The sequence below is a fragment of the Natrix helvetica genome (assembly GCF_964273705.1).
Source record: "Natrix helvetica genome assembly, chromosome: 1".
Taxonomy (NCBI): Eukaryota; Metazoa; Chordata; class Lepidosauria; order Squamata; family Natricidae; genus Natrix; species Natrix helvetica.
Genome location: NC_138548.1, coordinates 72,691,266 through 72,711,624, shown reverse-complemented (window position 1 = coordinate 72,711,624; position 20,359 = coordinate 72,691,266). Strand labels below are relative to the sequence as shown.

General features: G+C 39.3%; 1 protein-coding gene across 1 annotated transcript in view; it reads left to right on the top strand.

Moving 5' to 3' along the window:
* LOC309387233 (cytosolic phospholipase A2 zeta-like) overlaps window positions 1–6,624 on the top strand; it is a gene marked incomplete at both ends in the record, with an annotated part of 28,167 nt that extends 21,543 nt beyond the window's left edge. The window contains 4 exons of the mRNA XM_081943591.1: window positions 308–502; window positions 2,541–2,707; window positions 4,675–4,861; window positions 6,407–6,624. Coding sequence (XP_081799717.1) covers window positions 308–502; window positions 2,541–2,707; window positions 4,675–4,861; window positions 6,407–6,624 — 767 coding nt within the window. The remainder of the gene's footprint in view (window positions 1–307; window positions 503–2,540; window positions 2,708–4,674; window positions 4,862–6,406) is intronic.
* Window positions 6,625–20,359: the final 13,735 nt, after the last annotated feature.

Sequence of the window (20,359 nt, the reverse complement as noted above, 5' to 3'; positions counted from 1 at the left end):
TGTATATACTGCTTGAAAATATTAACTGAACTTTTTTTTCTGAGATTCTTGAAAAAAGGGCCATGTTTTCTTGAAATAACATACAAACTTCTAGTATAACTTCTTAGCATCTCTTTTTCATTAACTTTGACTCAGTAAGGTTAGGTCTATGCAGCTGGCACAGTTTCAAGTTAATGTTGTTTATATACCACCATAAACTACATAAACCACAATAATGTGCTTTATTCTATACACAAGTGATTAAGTTGGCTGTATAATGGAATAACGTAACGGAGGTACTTCAACTATGCAGCTTTTTGTCTTGCAGATGAACTGTTGGGTTCTCAATCTCTTGACCCTTCACTGAAGCAGTCTCAAGGTATCATGCCAGGAGGAGTCTTTACACATTTATTTAGCAATTTAGTTAAATCACGAATCACCACAGGGGAAAATTTTAACTTTCTTCAAGGCCTGCATCTGCATCGGAACTATGTGAATGATCAAGAATTTGTAGCATGGAAAGGTAATGCTGTGCATAAGAACTTTGGCTGCAAATAACTGAATTTTGGGTCACAGAATTTCAGATATGAAATAGATGCTACCAGGGGTGAAATACTACCGGTTCGGGCCGGTTCATCTGAACCAATAGTAAAAAATGCTATCGTTCGCCAAAACCGGTAGTAAAAAAATGATTGTAAAGTAAAAAAAAAAGTTCCAACAATCAGCTGTGCGACCATCAACTATGCCTCTCAATTGTTGGAACTTTTTTACTTTTTAAAGCATTTTTTACCACCGGTCAGCTGTGCGTCAATCAGCTGTGCCTGATTGTCTGTGAGGTTCCTGCTTCTTGCAGGGGCCATTTTGTGTGAGGTCCAGCTGCTTTTGCATTGCGTGTGAGTCAGTTGTGCAGCCACGCCCACCCGGTCACATGCCCACCAAGCCACGCTAACCCGATCATATGCCCACCAAGCCATGTCCACCCAGTCATCTGACCACCAAGTCACACCTGCCAAGCCACGCCCACAGAACCGGTAGGGAAAATTTTTGAATTTCACCATTGGATGCTACCCAAGTTTATGCTGCTTTATAAGAGCAAGTAAGGCAGTTTCTATTCTGTGACCATTATAGTAAAAATTGTAAGACAGCATCTAAAGAAGTTTAACTTCATTCTGCTCTGGGTAGAGTGAACTGAAGTAGCGTCAATGCAAGAATTCTGATGAATTCTATTTTCTATTATTTATTATTATTTATTTCTTAGTGCTTATAGACCGCCCCCTCTCCCGAAAGGAAATCTATTTATAGACAAATCAAGGCATTTTATTATTGAACTGGTTCTTTTGATGTAAGGGGGAAGAGGTTTACAATCACCACAGTCAGTACAATCTACCTGTGGGTTGCTGATGAAATACTAGAAAGGGAAAAATCCCTTGAATTCTAGTAGATTCTAATCAAGAAGAAAAGGAGTGGAGAATTACGAAACAGGTGGAAATCCAAACAAGGAAGAAAAGGAAATGGAAGCTGTGAGTTTGGATATGGGAATAGTTCAGAAATGGAGGAAGTTCCTGGTAAGGGATGGAAGAGGAAAGAGGAGGGAGGAGGGGATGGGAACAGAGCAGCCTTAACAGCATTATGGGCAAAGCAGTGTACTGGGGCCCCTATGACAACTATTCACGTGGACAAAAATGAAAATGGTTGATAAAATTAAATATATATTTATTTTATTTGCACTTCCAACAAAATCAGTGTTGAAACATTAAAAACAACTTATGCAACATGATAACCATTTGAACAATACACAAGACTTGAAAAATACAATAATACTCTGCAAGCCATACAGTTGCTGTATTTATATGATACAAGGTGCATTGAAGAGTTAACATACACAGATTATTAGGGGGGCCCTATGCTCGTGGGGCCCATGGGGAATTGCCCATCAGGCCCATGCGTTAAGACAGCCCAGGGTAGGAAAAGCAACTGAGTGTTCCAGAGGAGGGAGGAAGATATGAAATAGGTAAGGGGTTGCTTTGAAGATTGAGATGTAGATCAGTGATTCCCAGGCCAGAGAAGGCCATTTGGAAATCAACTGTCAATATGACTTCATTCTAGATTAAAGATTCTAATTTGGTTGAAGCATGCCCAAGGGCTGAGCTATTAACTGCCTCTTGCCAACCCAGCTGTTCAAAAGCATGCAAATGTGAGTAGATAAATAGGTACCTTTTTTGTGGGGAGGTAACAGCATTCTGTGCAACTTGGCATATCGTCATGTGGCTGCATGATGTCTTTGGACACCACTGGCTCCGCTGGCTAAAAAAACAGAGATAAGTACCTCCCACTAGCTAAACTGCAACTCAGCAAAGCTGTGATTAATCTCTGGATACTGGTTGAGAAACCTAATAACCTCAATTTATCAAGGAGCAGTGTAACATCAGGGCAATACAATTCTTATTGTTTCCAAGCAAACAGTTTTTGTTTTTCTTATGAACACACAGCATATTGATTTTCTTTTTAAGTTAACCTTTGGCGAATCTGTTTCAATAATAATGGTTTTTGGGATATTTCAGGGACACATCTGGATGCTGTACCTAATCAACTGACACCCCAAGAAAGCAGTCTGCATCTAGTAGATGGAGGATTTGCTATCAATTCCCCCTTTCCATTGGTGCTTCAGCCAGAGAGAGACGTAGATGTGATCTTCTCATTTAATTATTCTTGGCAAGCTCCTTTTGAAGTGAGCATTATAAATAAACTTGAAAGTAATGGCTTAGGATCTTCTGAATCTGCTATACCATATGTGAATATTGGTCCTTAGTTCTAGTTTATGACAATGCTTTATTACTGGACTACTAATAATTTCTGGGTCAATGCTTGAATAACCCAAGTGCAATGACAAATACAATATTTATTAATTAATTTGTGAGGCCAAGGATTGAGCATGAGACTTTATATGTACAAAGCACATATCCACTGAGTTATGGCTTTCTTCTTTTAACGTTTTATTAAAACTTTATTAAAGTTGCTTTAACTTGGCCAGTTAGGTCTTACAATAGTTTCAATTTGGGATAACTTTAATAGAATTATAAGAGTTGGGAAGGGCTAATTAAGCTAATTAAGAACTGGATTGTGTGAATGTGAGTGGTGGGCCAGTATGCATGTGCACAGCTCAATTTGTGCAAGTGGTGGGCTGGCAGCATGAGTGTGAGTCCCGTTGGCCTGCCACTTGTGCAAATTGAGCTGCACGCATATTCTGCCCAGCCACTTGTGTGGCCCAATTCTAAATGCCATGGACTGGTAGTGGGCCGCGGCCCAGGGGTACGTAGTCTAATAATCTGTTCATGGTAGGAATAAGCAAGAGAACCCATGCCTTTCATGGTAGTTCATGTGTACCTTCTGTTATCAGTCAGAATCTGCCTTCCTGTATGATAATCCTTTTAAAAAATTGCTATTAGATTTCCTTTCTGTCTTCTAAACTTTCTCAGTTCCTTCAACTGTCAAAGCTTTTAGACTCTTTTGAGTATCCTAAATTCCCCAGATTTTCTGTATTATTATTAAAGTGTTGTGCCCTTGATGAATTAAGCAGGAGTCTGAAATATAGTGGAATAATATGGCTTGTTATTTTGGAACTATATTTTGCAGTTCAAAATTGCGTTAGCCTTTTTTTGCTACTGTATCACACCATAGAGTGATATTTGGTTTATTTATTTCTTCATTTTTTTCACATTTTTGAACTGCCCATCCCCTTCAGGGTTAACTGCTATGCCAGGTTCCACCATGCCTAACATCTTTCATCACACAGACAGTCCTCAGTTAATGGCAATTGGGACTGGAATTGCCATTGTTAAGTAACAATGTAGAATGCAATGTCGTGGAATTGCATTGCATAGCGATGGCAGTTCCAGCACTCTAAGCCAGGGATCTGCAACCTTGGCAACTTTAAGCCCGGAGGAGCAAAGCTGGCTGGGGAATTCTGGGAGTTGAAGTCCACCAGGCTTAAAGTTGCTATGGTTGAAGACCCCAGCTCTAGGCAAAGAAGGTTACAGATGGCAATCACTTGACTGCGGGGACTCTGATGGCTGATTGTTAAAAACCACTTGTTCAGCACTATGGCATGGTAGCTGAATGAATAGTCATTGACTGAAGACCACTTGTGTTCCCTGCAACTGGTGTGTTTCCTAAAGAAAGAACTCTGCATTGGTTTCTGTTATTTTTGAATCTTTTCTTTTTTTAGGGTATTAGCCATCATGCTCAAATTTCTCTCATATGAAAAGTTATGGACTAACTGATATTCACTGCTTGGGATTGCACTACGCCAAGATTGCACCACTCATGCTAAAGTGTCAGATTGAGTCAACACTAGAGCATGGGGGTGGGTGGGATATCTAGTTCATTTGGTGAAGAGTTCTCCGTTCGTTCTCAGTCTTACCTTGGAAATGATCTCTTTGGCAGCTTTTTCTGCTCATGCTCATTATCTGAGTTTGCTTTCTCAAATAATGGTGGCAGTTACAAATACTTGTTTAAGGCAGCACTGGTTCAACAGAATAAATTATTTCTGCCACCAGCTGAAAGTGTATTGTATTGGAAACTATACTGCTAAGATATTCTAATGGGTTAAATCTCAATTGTGTTCATTTTCAAAATATCAGCATAGCTGATTTTCAATTTGGTATATATTTGGAACTTTTCCTTGTCTCATATCAGGTCTTGCATCAAGCACAGAGATATTGTGAAGAAAGAGGCATCCCTTTCCCACACATTGCTGTGACTGATAGTGACAAAAAGCAACCAAAGGAGTGTTACATGTTTTTGAGTGCTACAGATCCCAGGGCCCCCATTATCCTTCATTTCCCCTTGGTGAACGAAACATTTAAAAAATACAAAGCACCAGGTAAGCAATGCAGTGATTGATGGATTGATTGAGTATATGCCATCAAGTTGGTGTCAAATCATGATGGCTTCAGAAATTGATAGGTCAAGTCTTCCAATGGTGCACTGCCAGGTCAAGTCTTCCAATGGTGCACTCATCACTGCTATAATTAGCCACCCACTTTGCTATTAGTTGTTCTCTTTTTCCCCCCCTAGAAAAGTTGGGACTTTGAATAATATGTCTAAAATAGGATAATTTTAGCTTGGTCATGTGGGCCTTGAGTGAGAACTCTAGATTTGTTCTGTGCTCTGTGTTTGTTTTCTTCACCATTTCTGGTGTTCTACCCTAACCCTAACCCTAGCACCAATGTTCAAAAGTATCAATACTCTGTCCTGATTTTTCAAAGTCCAATTTTTACTTCCATAGAATCTCCCCAGGAAACCCATTTCTTGCACAATTCTGTATGATCCTGTAGATTGATTGATTATGTACCTTTAAGTCATTTTTGATTCATAGCATCCACATAAATAGATATTCACTATGATGGTATAACCTGATCTTTATGGTGCACTCATTGCTACTGTAACTGAACTCATCCATCTTGCTGTTGATCATTGTTTTTTTTTCTGTTTTCTTCCATCTTTTTTGGCATTAGAGGCTTTTCCAGAGAGCTACATCTTTGCATGGTATATTAGAAGTATGATAATTTGAGCCTGGTGATTTGTGCCTTGAGTAAGAACTCTGGTAGATTTATTCAATGGTGCACAGTATTCTCATGAGTCTTTTGAGCTCAAGTTTAAAAGTGTTAATAGCTTTGTATTGTCTTGCAAGACATAGAAGGAACAAAATGGCAGTGAATGGGACAATTATTTCCTGTTTACTAAAAGCATGGAGTGTCCAATTTATTGATGTATTAAATTACATTGATTAGTTACAGATATTAAAATGCCGTACAGCATTATAAATTAGTTTTCAGTCATTCTAATATATTTATAAATAAAAACAACACTTTTATACATAAAAAATAAGATGGAACTAAAAATGCAAGATTATTTTGTGTTGTTTTCATGTTTTGAAAAGTACATGGAATACAGTATGAATTTGCACATTCTGTGAAAAAAGATAAAGAAAACCAGTTAGGTTTTCTTTATCTTTTTTCACAGAATGTGCAAATTCAGTTCCATGTTATTTAATGGGGTGTTGGTGTATACTGTATCTATACATATGTTTGTACAAGTTTGTGTGTTTATGCAAGGACTCCATGATAGATGTAAAAAGGTTAGGATTGGCAAATACAACTCTGAAGGTTTGCCCCTTGTTATACATGGGGCGTAATTATAAGAAAAAAACAGGGCTGTGATTATACAGTCAACATCTTGACTTTTTGACTCTCTATGTTCAGCCATGTATGCAAGTGTGTGTAATGCATTCCTTTTTCTAAAAGACCTTTAGAATCTTGCAACGTTCTTCACTGCTATTTTTCAACCTTCTTCAGAGTGAACACAAGTAATTGTGATTTAGTGGCAAATCTAGGCAAACTACTCACTTTTTCTTCTCTTGTTCAAGGAATAAAACGTGAGACTGAAGAGGAAAAGTCTTTTGGTGACTTCCAACTATACACAGAAGATAGTCCTTACAGTTCCACGAACCTCACCTATGAGCCAATACAGTTTGATAGATTGCTGCAATTAAACTGTTACAATATTATCAACAACAAGGATACCATTACAAAAGCTCTCACTATGGCCATGATGAGAAAGAAATTCAAGAAAAAGAGAAAATGATACACCTAGCCACACAGGTGCACACACATACAGTATAATTAGATTTGATTAGAGCTGGATGATTAAGTACCAAAAGGCTTAAGTAGTTGAGAGGATGTATGGAGCGGATACTTTTCTAAGACATTTTAACATTTGGGGTTTTTGCAGTAATGGCAGACGCAAGCCAACTGTATAAGTAAGATTGTGCAGATGCAATTTTAATAGTAGCAGTATTAAATATGCATTAATTTGTGTCTACTTTTCTTGTATTCTTCCTATACACTGCCTATTCATATGCTAATCTAATGCAACAAGAAGCTAAAGGTTTAATGTAAACATTTAAACAATAAACATTTTTAAAGGAGAAAAGTCGTTCCCCCCACCCCCCAAATAGATCATCCTGTGACAATATCTTTAGCAGGATTTTTGGGGGGGCATACACACCCAGGCAATTATGGGCGGAGAACTTCTCAGTTGCTGACAGAGCTATTTTACAGGAGCCAAAAGTACCTCCCATAAGTGGGTGCTTTATTTTCCTATGACATTTTGCAAGTGATGCAAACTTTAATCCAACTAGATTTTGTGGAAAATGAGTATCTCCCTGGGCAGAATCCTAGATGGTTATCTACAAGCTGGAAATGCCTTAATGGGTGGCCTGTTCTGTTAAAGGTACTAGAATGTTATAGGTGTTTTGATAATGTATTTCTTTGCAGTCATTTTGTGCTCAACTATTGGCAAGTCACCAAGTATCCTGTTCTGCCTCTTCAGTTTTGTGCCAAAGGGAATTCCTTCCTAAAAATAAAAAGCAAAAGATAGCATTTCTCAAATGTTTGCCATGGTGCCATACACCTTGGGGCATGTTGTTTCTGCTTTTGGCACATGATTTTGGCACCTGCACTATGCAATACTATCCAGCTATATTACTAAAGTAAAGAAGTTGGGAACTGGATGTTCCTGTGATTCCAGGACTGATGATGTTACCTAGTTTGGTAATGAAATGCAAGAAAACAACCAAGATCAGATATCACCAAGGACACATCATTTCAACCCTGAGCTACTCTCTTCTGTTTGTTCCAATAGCTGTGTAGGCAATTTGAATTAGACCTAGTTAAGGTCAGCATTGTGGGACCTTGGAGGTCTTTCTGAATCAGCAGCAATTTCTCCTTGAAAAAAGGTGTCCTGACACTGGATGTTTTTAAGAAGAGTCTAGACCCCTGATGGCGAACCTATGGCATGCATGGCACAGGTGGCATGCGGTGACATTTCTTAGGGCGCACAAGGCATTGCCCTGTCAGCTCCAATGCACATGCATGCGCTGGCTAGCTGATTTCAGCCTTCATTTTCGGCCTTCATTTTCAGCTGTTTTCCGGGAAGCCTCCGGAGGGCTAAAAACGGCCCTACGGAAGTCAGAAAATGGGGCGTTTCTGGCCTCCAGAGGGCCTGCGAGGGGGAGGGGGGAGAGAGGGAGGCTGGATTAGAAGATCTCCAAGGTCCCTTCCAGCTCTATTCTATTCTAAACCTTGTAATTCTATCTGCACAAACCCTCCTGACTGTAGCAGAGAGAATGGGTTGAAGCACGATAGTGAGAGACGAGTTCTGGGACTGGCTGGTGTGAATCTTAATTTGAATAGAACAGGAGAGTACAGAAGTGCATTGTATATATTTAGAAAACTATGATATTTTATTACCAATGCCCACCCATCACACTGAAGCTGTGCCGTTTAACTCTGGTTTATTGAACAGAGATCGACCCCAACGTAAGACCACAATTGAGCCCACAATTTCTTGTCAGAAGGTCACGAAAGGTGGTGGCATGACACAGGGACACTGCAACTGTGATACTGAGATCAGTTGCCAAGTGTCTGAATTTTGATCATGGGATCCTGAGGTTCCTGCAACAATCGTGCGAAAAACAATCATAGGTCACTTTTTTCAGTGCTATTATAACTTCGAATGGTCATTAAATGAACTGTTGTAACTTGAGGACCACCTATGAGCCAGAACTGTCTAGATTCAACATGCTGGTCCAAAACCAAAGAAATCATATTATGGCTCTACAAAGTATGTGAACCCAGTCTTTGTTATTTTGTAAACTAGTTAAAATACGAATGTGTCATATGATCCCAGTCTTCATACATGAATTGACTTGGTATTCTTTGGTATTCTATAGTTTTTTTTAATGACCCTGACCCTGCATGTTCCTATAGGGCAGGGGTGGGTTCCTGCCAGTTCTAACCTCTTCTATAGAAGAGGTTCCACAAATCTACAGTGCCGTTTAGAACTGGTTCCAGCTCCCTCCCCCCCACCCGTCTGCACATCATCAAGATGAAGAGCGAGAGGAGGAATTCTGGGAGTTGAAGTCCACAAGTCTTAAAGCTGTCAAGTTTGAACACCCCTGGGTTTTTTTTCTAAAGGGTTAGGGGTGCAAGGGTCTTGTAACTAGACAGCTTTAAGACTTGTGTGCTTCAAATGCCAGAGTTTCTGAGCCAACATTTTGGTTGCTAAGCAAGAGCGTTGTTAAGTGAGTTTCACCACATTTTACAAGTTAGCCACGCTCACCCAGTCACATGGCTGGCAAGCCACTCCCACCCAGTCACATGGCTGGCAAACCACTCCCACCTGGTCACATGGCCAGCAAGCCACTCCCACAAAGCAGACCACACCTACAGAAGAGGTTCTAAAAAATTTTGAAGCCCACCACTGCTACAGGGGGATAAAACTTTGTTGCAATAATATGTGCTTTTGTTGTAAGCCTGTACTGTACAAATAATCAAGAGTGAAGCCAAACAACACAATCTATCTGTCTATTCACCAACTATCTTGTTTCTTTTTTTTTTTTCCTCAAAGAATAGCTTTATTGTATATATCATATTGGCACAGATCTGGTGAAAACCGACTCTTCCCATGGTTTTCACCTAATTAAAAGTAAAAGTTTGTCACATTCCCAAAACAATCAGTCACATGGTCCAATAACAAGAATGTGTCTGGTTGCCTGGTGACATCACTCCTCCTTTCGGCGACCAGGTGTGCGAATGTCCTTGGTTCCCAAGGGAAAGTATTTTATTTTGGCTACAAAGTCCCAGCTATCTCAAATCCCCCCTCTCTATCCCTCAGCTCCAGTGTGGCAACACTGAAGCTGCAAGATGGCCCCGGTCGGGTCTGCTTCATGGTTGACCCTCCTCTTGCTGACCACTGTTTTATATGTGTTGCTTGACCAGGAAAAGATTTTTTTTTATTAAAAGAGTTTTGTACAAACAATTTCCCCCCCCTTTTCACACCTCCCCGCCATACAATATAAATCTCATACAAATACTATACCCCCCCAACCCCCCCACAAAAATTCACTTTCAAATATTATACCAAATACTTTGCCCCCTCCTCTCCCCCCATCTTAAAATAGATTACTCGTAACCCCTCTCCTCCCAACAAACACAATATAAATTTCTCTTAGATTAATAATAACACATTGATCCCTTTTTCTAAGCTAATTTAACATCTATAACTCTTAATATAAATTTCTCCTAGCATAACAATGTTTCATTAATCCCATCTTCTAATTTATTCATACATATATATTACCCCACCCTCCACCCTAACCCTCCCCCACCTCCCACACAAACCCACCCCCCTGACTTCCGCTGTATACCACTCTAACAATTCCAAACATCCCATATACTATTTACTCTGATCATCTATCGGTCTAAACATTCTTACCTAAAGGCTACATAATAACTCCTAGTCTGGTATTTATTCTGTATATAATCAATCCATTTTGCCCATTCCTGTGTGTAATCCTCCTGTTTCTGAGCTTTTAAGAAAGCTGAAATTTTTGCCATTTCAGCGAACCCCGCCACCTTCTGAATCCATTGATCAATTGTCGGTAAAAAATCTTTTTTCCAATGTTGCGCAATCAACAACCTAGCTGCTGTGACCATATACAAGGCCAATTTTGTTTCCCCTTTGGTAAAATCCTTAGCTATACCCAATAAAAACATTTGCGGAATGAATTGTATTCTTTTCTTAAATACATTCTGCATAACCCACCATATTTTTATCCAAAAAGCTTTAACCTTGTTACAAGTCCACCATACATGAAAAAAGGTAGCATCTAATCACCCGCATCTCCAACATTTTGGCTGAACATTTGGGTACATGCATGATAATTTTTTAGGATCTAAATACCATCTGTAAAACATTTTATAAAAATTCTCCCTTAAATTCTGTGACTGTGTAAATTTAACATTCTGAACCCATATTTTTTCCCACGTTTCCAACATAACCACTTCACCAAAATTCTGAGCCCATTTAATCATACAATCCTTAACCAATTCACTTTCTGAATCTCTTTCTAACAGTACATTATATATTCTTTTAACTTGTTTTGGACCAGTCTCTTTTATCTGCTTAATCAGTTCCACTTCTTTATCCATAAAACCGACCCTACGATCTTCTTCCCATCTCTTCTGTAGCTGTATGTAATGTAACCAATTTAAAGTAATTCCTTCTTCCAACAGCTGTTCCAAAGTTTTTAACTTCCATTCGCCCCCATCAGCAATAAGCACATCTTTATGTAAACAACCCCCGAGTGACTTAATATTCATAATCCCCATGGTATCTGCAAGATCCAACCAAAGCGGTATTTTATAATCCCAATTGGTCCGGTGCTTCTTCCATATTCTCATCAAGGCACTTCGGAGAACATGGTTGTTAAACACTTTATCCACCCTGTCTTCATAAAAAAGATATGCATGCCATCCCAGAACAAGATCATGGCCTTCTATATTCAGCAATTCCATTTTTGTTTTCCCAAACCAATCTGCTACATGCGTTAATACCGCAGCTTCATAATATAATCGAAGGTTTGGGAGTCTGAGGCCGCCTCTTTCACGTGTATCTTGCATAATCTTCATCTTTACTCTCGTTTTTTTCTCCTTCCAAACAAATTTATTTAATGTTGTTTGCCAATTTAACAAGGTTTTATCTGACTTAAGCACCGGAATCATCTGGAATAGAAAGATAAATCTAGGTAGAATGTTCATTTTAACTGCTGAGATCCTTCCAAGCAAAGACAATTGTAACTTTTTCCATGCTTCAAGATCTTTCTGTATCTTTTGCCACAACACTTCATAGTTATTTGAGAAAAGTTTTGTATTTGATTCTGAAATTTGTATTCCTAAATATTTAACTTTAGAAACTATTTCAAAACCTGCTAAACTTACAAGTCTCTTTCTTTGAGCCTCTGTCATGTTTTTAACCATCATTTTCGTTTTGTTTTGATTTAGTCTAAACCCAGACACCATGCCAAATTCTATTATGATATTTTTCATCTGGATTATTGATTTCAAAGGATGTGAAAGGGTAACAACCAGATCATCGGCGAATGCTCTAGTTCTGTATTCCTTTTGCCTGATAGCTATGCCATCTAAGGATTTTGAGTCCCGAATTGCATTCAACAAGACTTCCAAAGTTAAAATAAATAACAATGGGGATAATGGGCAACCTTGTCTTGTGCCTTTTTGTATCTCGAAAGTTGTTGACAAATTTCCATTAATAATAAGTTGTGCATTTTGTTGCTGATAAATTGCTCCAATCGCCTGCCGCAATCGTGGTCCCATATCCATCTTTTCCAAAGTCTTGGTTAGAAAGTTCCAATTCACTCGATCGAAGGCCTTCTCTGCATCCAAGAAAACCAGCACTGCAGAGATCTGCTTATTCCTATCAAGATAGTCAATTAAATCTATGAGTTGCCTTACATTCTCCTTCATATGTCTGCCTTCAATAAATCCTACTTGATCATGATGAATAATCTCTTGAATAACCGGCATCAATCTGTTGGCTAGTACCTTAGCAAATATTTTATAATCTGTGTTCAGAAGAGATATCGGCCTGTAATCCTCTGGTTTCTTAGGGCCCTCTTTATCTTTAGGTATCAATGAGATAAAAGCCGCTTTCCATGAGGGAGGTATTTTACCTCCTTGTTGTATATTACAAAATAGTTGTGTAAGATATTCAATCATTTCCAGTTGTAAAGTTTTATAATACATTGCAGTCAAACCATCAGTCCCTGGAGCCTTAGCTAATTTAAGTTGATTTATAACTAAAGTGATCTCATCAGCGGTTATAAGACGTTCCAAATTTGCCTTTTGAAGCACAGAAATTTTGGCAACCCTTTTTCCTTCCAAAAAATCATCTATTAACTTGTTCTGTATATTATCCTGTACATATAGCTTAGTATAATAGTCCACAAATGATTTTTTAATCAACTCTTGTTGATATACCATCTTCCCTCGAAACTCAATTTTATCAATTATTCTGTCATTCATATTCCTTCTCAAAGTATATGCTAACCATCTACCAGGTTTATTAGCGTTGGCAAAGGTGTTATGTTTAGCAAATTGTAAATTAGTTGCTGTTTGTTCTGCTATAAGCATCTGAAATTGATCTTTCAACAGCTTTAGTGCCATCTGGAGCGCCTGGTCATTCGGGTTTGTTATAAGCAGCTGTTCCTTGCGTTTTATTTCATCTTCCAATTCCATTCTCCTTTTCTGTCTAATTTGTTTATGTTTAAAGTTCATATGTATCAGGACCCCACGCATATAAGCTTTACTTGCATCCCAAACTATTTCAATGGGAGTGCCCTTATTCATGTTAAAACTGAAAAATTCCTTCATGTGTTTTTTAAGTTCATCAACATTTTTTTCATATCTAAATAAATTTTCATTTACTCTCCAAGACCTTCTTGGCCTCATCCCTAATTCAATTTGTAACCACACCGGACTATGATCGCTAAGTGTCCTGGCGAAAATCTTGGATTTCTTGGCTTTAGGAAGTAGATCCGGTGTTAACAAAAAGAAATCAATCCTTGAAAAGGATTTATGTCTATCTGAGTAGAAAGAAAAATCCATCTCATTTAGATGTTGCGTCCTCCAAACATCTTTTAATTTCAAATCGTCTTGTAAATCAAAAAAAGCCTTTGGTAATTTGGTAGTGAATTTCGTCTTTGTACTCTTATCTATCTTTGGAGAAATCACTCCATTCCAGTCTCCCATTATTAGAATACTCTTAAAGTTCCAGTCTAAAATTTTTAAATGGAGCATCTTATAAAAACTTTCTTGGCGTTGGTTAGGAGCATATATTCCTAGCACCAACTATCTTGTTTCAAAGAAAAGCTTTTCCACTTTTAGTGATGTCCGTCAGGAAGATAAAGCGTAGCATGTGGAGAGGTGATGGGTCCTGAAAGCACGTGTGTATGTATGAAGTCATGACCCATGGGGCAGCTAATTGCAGACAGTAGAATAAGAGTATAGGTGGACAAGGCTTGGACATAGGAAACATAGGTTGGAAAACAAACAAACTCTTGATGATGGCTGAATTTCATTTAGTCCCAAAGCAGGAGTGAAATTTGGCAGGTTCTGACAGGTTATGGAGAACCAGTAGCAGAAATTTTGAGTAGTTTGGAGAACTGGCAAATATCACCTCTGGGTGCCCCAGAGTTGATTGGGAACGGAGATTTTGCAATATCCTTCCCCCAGGAGTGGGATGGGGATTTTGCAGTCCTTCCCCTGCCATGCCCACCAAGCCATGCCCACAGAACCGGGTAGTAAAAAAACCTGAATTTCACCACTGTCCCAATGGTGCTTTTTTCAAAATGCAACTGTACTTTCTGGTACCAGAAAGTACATGTGCAGGAGTGCAAATAATGGAAATCCTATGTGAAGCTTAAGACTATATTTGAAGAAAACTTCTAGTTATGCTTCCTAATGCAAAATAAAATCAAAATAAGTTGAGCCATGCTGTTGCAATGGTTAGAATGCAATATTGCAGGTTAATTCTGCCAAGTGCCAGCACTTCGATTCTGACTGGCTCAAGGTTGACTCAGACTTCCATCCATCCAAGGTCAGTAAAATGAGGGCCCAGATTGTTGGGGGCAATATGCTGACTGTAAACCACTTAGAGAGGGCTGTAAAGCACTGTGAAGAGGTATCTAAGTGCTATTGCTATAATTTAAAAAAAATACTACCGGTATTGCTGTTGCTCTTGTTAGTTTAAAACCTGCTTAAGTCTAGTACAAGTAGTCCTTGATTTAGGACTACAATTGAGCTCAAAATTTCTGTTGCTAAGTGAGACATTTGTTGAATGAACTTTGTTCCATTTTGCAACCTTTCTTGCCACCTGTAATCACAATGTTAAACAAAATTATTCTTCCTGAAATCTAATACATTCAATCACAATGGCATAATAGAGGAGCAAGTTCATATTATATCTGCCAGTGTCTTTTTTGCAGTGTCATTGACTCCTGTAGTCAACGTATAACTCAGTAAGATAGGATACTAGCGTGATAAGTCACTTCATACAAAGACTTGTTTCAATCATTCAATTATCCACTTTAAAGCATCCTTTTCTCTTCACTTGGATTCTTCCTAAACATTCCTCAAACTTTTTACAGTAATGTAAATGCATATACATTATCTGGCAGTTCACCAGGGACTTATTTTAGGATTGTGATTCTCATGGTAAATGTTTGTGAGAGACTAAAATGCTTAACACCCTTTTGAATGGCAGCATCATAAAAAAACTAGGACTCATTTGGCCAAAATTATAGGGATTCTTCAAGTCTTGATCATTTCCCATGGGAACAAAAATTCCTTTGGGGGATTAGCTTAGAACATGCTGCCTTCATTGACAGTCATTTTCATTTTTCAGACAGACAGCCAAGTTAGCATCTTATAGCAATAATCCAACAAATCTTCTATGCCTGTTCAAGGGCAGACACAATTCCAGACTTAAACTTTAATGATAGGGATTCACAGCATGCAGAGCGGCTCAACGTGATTGAATGATAACATCCTAACTGACAGGTGCATTTTGGCATAAATTTAATGTTCTCTGAACAGCTTTTCCAGAAAGCTGGAATGGCTCATTTTAATTGGATGAGCCATTCTTCCTGAAAGGTCCATTAAAACTAGCACATCACATCTTAGTGTGTGAATGGTAAAAGGAAGAGTGGGTGGAGATGAAAGTTAAGTGGGGAATGTGCAATACCAGTGATGGAAGGATTGTGTAAGAAGGAGGAAAAAAATGGCTGGAAAAGCTGGGGGATGTAGTGGAGGGAGAACGAAGAAGGAAGAAGGGCATTAAAATGAATAGATGCAGGGCAGATGGGAGGGAGGGAGGGAGGGAGGGAGGAAGGGAGGAAGGAAGGAAGGAAAGGAAGGAAGGAAGGAAGGAAGGAGAAGGGAAAGTTGTTGGAGTCATAAACTTTCTGCATTATAATCAAGACTTTGGGTTGCGTTTATTAAATTGTTTTGTTTTCTGATACTCTGAACTGACAAAAAATTAGGCTGGATTGATTTAGATGTTCATGTGTATAAGATGCCCATATTCAGAATATTTTACAAAATGATTTTTTTGAAGCAAAAGAATAGTGAAATATATTGGGGGTTTGATACACTGAAATAGTAAAGGAGAATAGTTCAATGCCTTTGAAAAAATATTTATCAAGGAGATATATTCTTTATGCTTTAGATATTTTATATTATGGCATTTGTGAGGGTTGGATTGTGAATTTTGGGTAGTTTTCATTAAAAGTGGTCTTTAGTGCTGCCATTATTAAAGAATGGTGCAGCATGACTTGACTTATCAAGCTATGTTTCTATTCATTGTTCTTGTTTCTGTAGTTTAAAAAGATATTTGGGGATAGGTGGGTTTGAGGCCGGTAATTTTGTCTTTTGTTCTGCTTTTATTCTTTTTAGAGTGAGATCTGAGCTGATATTTAATTTTTTTTGGGTGGTGGTGTAACTGGTTGTTTTGGGACGCTAGTCTTTCATTTTATTCTGTGGGAAGTAGATTCCAGTCTCTGATGGACAATCTGCTAAGATTTGTTTCTGCTGATGCTCTTGGAGATCTTGGTGGCTTTGAATACCATTGATGGTAATATCTTGCTGGACCACTTTGGGGAGATGGAGACACTGCTTTTTTACAATTCAGCTTCTCTCCTGACCATAAATTTCAGACCTCAAGTCTGCATATCTCCATCAATATATCTCACTGTATCTCACCTTCCTTATTCCCTCCCTTTCTATCAGCCTGTGTTTTGCCTCAGTAATTTATATAGTTCACATCAGAAATGAAAATATGGACAGCATTTTCCTGCATTCCGAAGCAAAGATAGCCACTAGCAAAACTCAACTGACTGTGGATGACTCCTGTAATTGCAAAAGCTAAATATTTTAATAGTATCATTCCCTGTTTGATCACTGCCCTCTTTTTCATTGGCCCGCATTTAGGATATTGATTTGAATATGTTTTATGTTTTTGCTTTACAGCATCTTTTCATACAATTATTTAAAAGGAAGTTAAGGCATTTCTATAAAAGCTTCAGACAAAATCCAAAAGCTTAAAAAAAGCTTTAAAATGTGATATTCCTTTTCTTAAAAAAAAAAAAGGAATCTACCTAGATAAAAAAATAGGAGGGAAATTAAATACACATTTGCATTTTATTTATTTCTTATCACCGAGGGGGAGAAATTTGGGAACAATTGTTACTGTTTGAGCTTCTATCCCTGTTGGAAGAAATTTGGTTTCCTATATTTGGATACATTATTAGACAATCAACTCCAAACCAAAACCATTATTTGTCTGATTGACTGTTGTGTTCTTATGTGCTTATCTAGTTGTTGTTGGCTGCTGAAAAGGGTGTGTTCTGATCTTTTAGTTACATTATAGCTTATTTATTGTCTCTTTTGAATTCTGCAAAAAATCTGATCTATCTCTATGTGTCTATTGATGGCTGATGTGTCTGAGTGCCAAACTTTGAGGAATTCCCTAGAATTTTTGGATTTAGCTTAGTCTAGGATGGTTCATTACTATCACATTGGTAATGAACACAGATGGTGTGTAAATGAGACAAACATTCAAAAGAGACAATAAAAGAGCTAAGACACCTAGATAATCAAAAGACTGCTAAGGAAATAAATAATAAAGCAGAAAACTATATCCTAATCAGTGACATGCAATCAGGGGAGGCAGGGGAGGCACAGCCTCACCACTGTCATCATGAAAAGAAAAAAATGTAAAAGGAAAAAGGCGAGAGCTGAGGTCAGTCTGAGCTAGTTGCTGCCTCACCGTGGATGACTCTGCTTAACTGTTTAAAAAAGCCTCTAAAAAGCGCCCACTACTAATGAGGCAGGAGAACTGCATGCCTCATCTAGTCTGACTTTAGGCATTTTATAATCACTCGAGCAGAGTTAAGCAAGGGCTAAAAGCCTAAAAATTCCTGACGTAGGTGAGGCACGCAGTCCTCCTGCCTCATAGTAGAGGGCGCTCGTTTGGGCGGGGCTTCTTCAGAGGACCCGAAGCAAGAGCAGAGTTGAAATCCTCTCTGAAACAGCTGGAAAAGGTACGTGTGGGTCGGAGGGAGGGGGAGGAATTCAAACTTCATCCTCCTGGTGCGGGGCTTTGGGCAAAGGCTGGAGGGAAGGACTCTCTTGTGCTCTCCCTCCCCAAGTGTAGTTTAATTGCAGGCAGAGCCACGTTGCCTTTTCAAACCTGTAATCAGTGAAGCTGGGCTGGATCCTTCCGGGGCTGGGGGAAAGTGTGTGTGCTCCAGTATGGCTCTTTGACTAGCTTCCTGCCTCCTCCTATGGTCTCCTCACTGGTGCTCTTCCCTCCAATCCAACTTTGTGTGTGTGTGTGTGCGCATGTGTGCGTGTGTGTGTTTGTTTGAGAGAGAGTGAGTGAGAGAGAGGGAAGGGGGAAGGAGAGATAGTCCAATCCAACTTGTGTGTGTGTGTGTGTGTTTGAGAGAGGGGGGAGGGAGGGAGAGAGGGAGGAAGGAAGGAGGGAAAGGGAGAAGAAAAAGAAAAAGAAAGAAGGAAACTTCTTTCGCAAAGGAGAAAAACAAATGCTGTCACTTTAAATCGGAACTGAGCATGCCTGGCTGTGGAATTCTGGGAGTTGAAGTCCACAAGTCTAAAAAAAATTGAAACCCATCACTGGTCAGTGCCTTAACAGCCATAAACCTCACCGCACGTCACTGATCCTAATCAAGGAACTACCAGGGAGAAAACCATACCCCCACCAATACAGGCAAGGCAAACTACTGTATATAAACAGGGAACAAATGCCACACTCACTAGCACTGATGTTGTTACCTTGTTGAGTAATGAAAATTCTGCAAGCAAACAGTCAAGCTCAGAGAAACCAAGGACTCCACAGTATGAGCCAACAGTGTACAGCGGCTGCCAAAAAAGCCAATGCAATCCTAACTTGTATTAACACAGGATAGACTAAAGATCAAATGAGGTACTCATACCACTCTATAAAGCCTTAGTAAGGCCACACCTAGAATACTGAATCCAGTTTTGTCACCACACTATAAAAAAGATGTTGAGGCTCTAGAAAAAGTGCAGAGAAGAGCAACCAAGATAATTAGGGAACTGGAGGTTAAAACATACAATGAATGGTGGCAAGTATTTGGCATTGCTAGTCTAGTGAAGAGAAGGACCAGGGGAGATATGATAGCAGTGTCCCTGAGAGGAGGGGATCAAGCTATTTTTCCAAAGCACCTGAAGGCCAGACAAGGAATAATGGATGGAAACTGACCAAGGAGGGATTCAGCCTAGAAATAAGGAGAAATTTCCTAACAGTGAGAACAATCAACCCATGGAACAGCTTGCCTTCAGAAGTTGTGGGAGCTTCATCACTGGAAGCTTTCAAGAAGAGCTGGACTGCCATTTGTCAGAAATGGTGTAGGGTCCCCTGCTTGGGCAGGGAGTTGGAGCAGAAGACCTATAAAGTCCCTTCCAACTCTGATAATCTGTTAAATCTGCATTTCTTCTATTGCCACTTATATATCCTATTGTAGCAAAGCTTAGAAAGATCCAGTCTTAATCAAGAGCAACTTTAGCTGATAACATAATAGAGTTTCTTGGCTGATATTCATGCAGATCTGTTAAATGTCCTTCCTTCATCAGTCACATAAAGCAGAGTTCCCCGATCTTTCTGGCTTTCCAGACTGGCAGGTGGGGAGAGAGGGGATGGGTCCATGTGAGCGATGGGCATGGGCATACAGCTCCATTTGCATGAGGGGTGGGCACGCGTGTCTGCTGCTCATGCAAGTGGGGATGCACGCATGTGCTCACCTGCCTCTTCTGTGGCCCAGTTTTGAATGGCACAAGGCCCAGGGGTTGGGGATCCCTGACATAAAGAATGAAACCAAGAATTCTCTTCCAATTTTATTACTATTAGTGTAATCAGAATTTTTTGGCAGTTGATATCTCAAGCATTAACAGACTCAGAGGTCCAACACTAGAATATGAAAGTAACCATCCGGATTGGGCAGTGAGTGCAGAGGCAGGCAACACAAAGTAAAGTAGGAATGTAGTCACATTTCATAGGTAGCAGATGAAGATCTGGAGACTGTTTCACTCAGGGGATAAAATTCTTGGATTGGACAGATGGGATCTAAAAAGTGTGTGTTATACACTGCTTAGTAAATACTTTTAGCAGGCTTCTGCAGCAAGTCACATCGATATCTAAATAAACGGGGTGTACAAAGATGCCATCATTATGTCCTTACACCCAAATCTTATGCAAGGACATAAATCATGGTAGTTGCATGATAATATCACCAAGATTTCATCATTTTCTCACTTGATTTCTGGAGTTGCTCTGGCTCTTTAAAGATATAAACAAGAGTACAGGATCAGCAGGAGAGGTGGCCTTATGGCATTAGAGCTTGGCTCCCAACCTGAAC